Raw genomic sequence first — 2,500 nt, 5'->3', positions numbered from 1 at the left:
ATACTACTACGAATACTGTTATGTAAATACTTCTATGAATACTGTGAATACTACTATGAATACTACAAGCACTATGAGGACTACAAATAATACTACTGCCACTCAATGCCATGAACCTGCTGCACAGGAACTTCTTTCTCACTCTTGTGTTCCAGGTGATAGACGGCTCCTCGCCTCTTTCTCGCTCTGTGTTCCAGTTGATAGACGGCTCCTTGCCTCTTTCTCGCTCTTGTGTTCCAGGTGATAGACGGCTCCTCGCCTCTTTCTCGCTCTTGTGTTCCAGGTGATAGACGGCTCCTCGCCTCTTTTTCGCTCTCGTGTTCCAGGTGATAGACGGCTCCTCGCCTCTTCCTCGCTCTTGTCTTCCAGGTGATAGACGGCACCTCGCCTCTTTCTCGCTCTGTGTTCCAGGTGATAGACGGCACCTCGCCTCTTTCTCGTTCTTGTGTTCCAGGTGATAGACGGCTCCTCGCCTCTCGCTCTTGTGTTCCAGGTGATAGACGGCACCTTGCCTCTTTCTCGCTCTCGTGTTCCAGGTGATAGACGGCTCCTCCCCCTTGCTCTTTCTCGCTCTTGTGTTCCAGGTGATAGACGGCTCCTCACCTCTTTCTCGCTCTTGTGTTCCAGGTGATAGACGGCTCCTCACCTCTTTCTCGCTCTTGTGTTCCAGGTGATAGACGGCTCCTCACCTCTTTCTCGCTCTTGTGTTCCAGGTGATAGACGGTTCTTCAATCGAGGTGACTTTGGCCAAACCTGTGGACAAAGACAGTTATGTGAGATACACCAGAGGGACAGGAGGACGAGGAGCAGCTTTACAGCCTGAATACACCAGCTACGCCCTGGGACAGGTGAGACTCTGGGACAGGGAAGACTCTGGGACAGTTGAGACTCTGGGACAGTTGAGACTCTGGGACAGGGGAGACTCTGGGACAGGGAAGACTCTGGGACAGGTGAGACTCTGGGACAGGGGAGACTCTGGGACAGGTGAGACTCTGGGACAGGTGAGACTCTGGGACAGGGGAGACTCTGGGACAGGGGAGACTCTGGGACAGGTGAGACTCTGGGACAGGGGAGACTCTGGGACAGGTGAGACTCTGGGACAGGTGAGACTCTGGGACAGGGGAGACTCTGGGACAGGGAAGACTCTGGGACAGGTGAGACTCTGGGACAGGGGAGACTCTGGGACAGGTGAGACTCTGGGACAGGTGAGACTCTGGGACAGGGGAGACTCTGGGACAGGGAAGACTCTGGAACAGTTGAGACTCTGGGACAGGGGAGACTCTGGGACAGGGAAGACTCTGGGACAGGTGAAACTCTGGGACAGGGGAGACTCTGGGACAGGTGAGACTCTGGGACAGGTGAGACTCTGGGACAGGGGAGACTCTGGGACAGGGAAGACTCTGGGACAGGTGAGACTCTGGGACAGGGGAGACTCTGGGACAGGGAAGACTCTGGGACAGGTGAGACTCTGGGACAGGGGAGACTCTGGGACAGGTGAGACTCTGGGACAGGTGAGACTCTGGGACTGAAAGTACATTTTGTTACCTTCTCTGGTCCTTACTAGTTTGTGGTCTTCTGTCCTTGGTCTTCCTCTGGTCTAAACCCGGTCTCTGCTCGCTGTCCTACAGGTCTACGATCCGTCCCTGGCCTACCTCGGCGCTCCGGTCTTCTACGCTCCTCAGGCCTATGCAATCCCGGCTCAGCTCCGGTTCCCAAAGACCCCGGTCTCTGGGCGGGGCCTGGTCCGGACCCCGTCGGTCCGAGGTAAGTCTAAGTCCAAGACCGAGTCCGAATCTAGAACCTGAATCAAAACTACAATCTGAAAGTGTGAAAATGTGAAAATGAAATATTTCAATCAACAACAACAACAACAACAACAACAACAACAACACAAAAGGAGAAACATCACGTCATTCCAGAGAAAAATGAATGATCTTTTTTGGCAGTTGCTTCTTCTACAGTTGTTGTTGTTTTTGTTGATGGAGTTTCTCTGATCATCTGCAGTATAAACATGTCTGTTCTGGCTGTCACCCGACTGTCACCCGACTGTCACCCGACTGTCACCCGACTGTCACCCGACTGTCACCCGACTTTCACCCGACTGTCACCCGACTGTCACCCGACTGTCACCCGACTGTCACCCGACTGTCACCCGACTTTCACCCGACTGTCACCCGACTGTCACCCGACTGTCACCCGACTGTCACCCGACTTTCACCCGACTGTCACCCGACTGTCACCCGACTGTCACCCGGCTGTCACCCGGCTGTCACCCGACTGTCACCCGACTGTCACCCGACTGTCACCCGACTTTCACCCGACTGTCACCCGGCTTTCACCCGACTGTCACCCGACTGTCACCCGACTTTCACCCGGCTGTCACCCGACTGTCACCCGACTGTCACCCGACTTTCACCCGACTGTCACCCGGCTTTCACCCGACTGTCACCCGACTGTCACCCTACTGTCACCCGACTGTCACCCGGCTGTCACCCGACTT

At 55.0% G+C, this 2,500-nt stretch overlaps 1 protein-coding gene across 1 annotated transcript in view; it reads left to right on the top strand.

Moving 5' to 3' along the window:
• LOC140379324 (APOBEC1 complementation factor-like) overlaps nt 1-2,500 on the top strand; it is a 10,477-nt gene that overhangs the window by 1,932 nt on the left and 6,045 nt on the right. Inside the window, exons 3-4 of the mRNA XM_072464187.1 lie at nt 714-848; nt 1,629-1,764. Of these exons, the coding sequence (XP_072320288.1) occupies nt 714-848; nt 1,629-1,764 (271 nt within the window). The remainder of the gene's footprint in view (nt 1-713; nt 849-1,628; nt 1,765-2,500) is intronic.

Source organism: Eucyclogobius newberryi, unplaced genomic scaffold (genome assembly GCF_026437365.1).
Source record: "Eucyclogobius newberryi isolate DKJ021-1_F unplaced genomic scaffold, fEucNew1.0.hap1 SCAF_406, whole genome shotgun sequence".
NCBI classification, from domain to species: Eukaryota; Metazoa; Chordata; class Actinopteri; order Gobiiformes; family Gobiidae; genus Eucyclogobius; species Eucyclogobius newberryi.
This window is presented reverse-complemented; position numbering and strand designations above follow the sequence as displayed.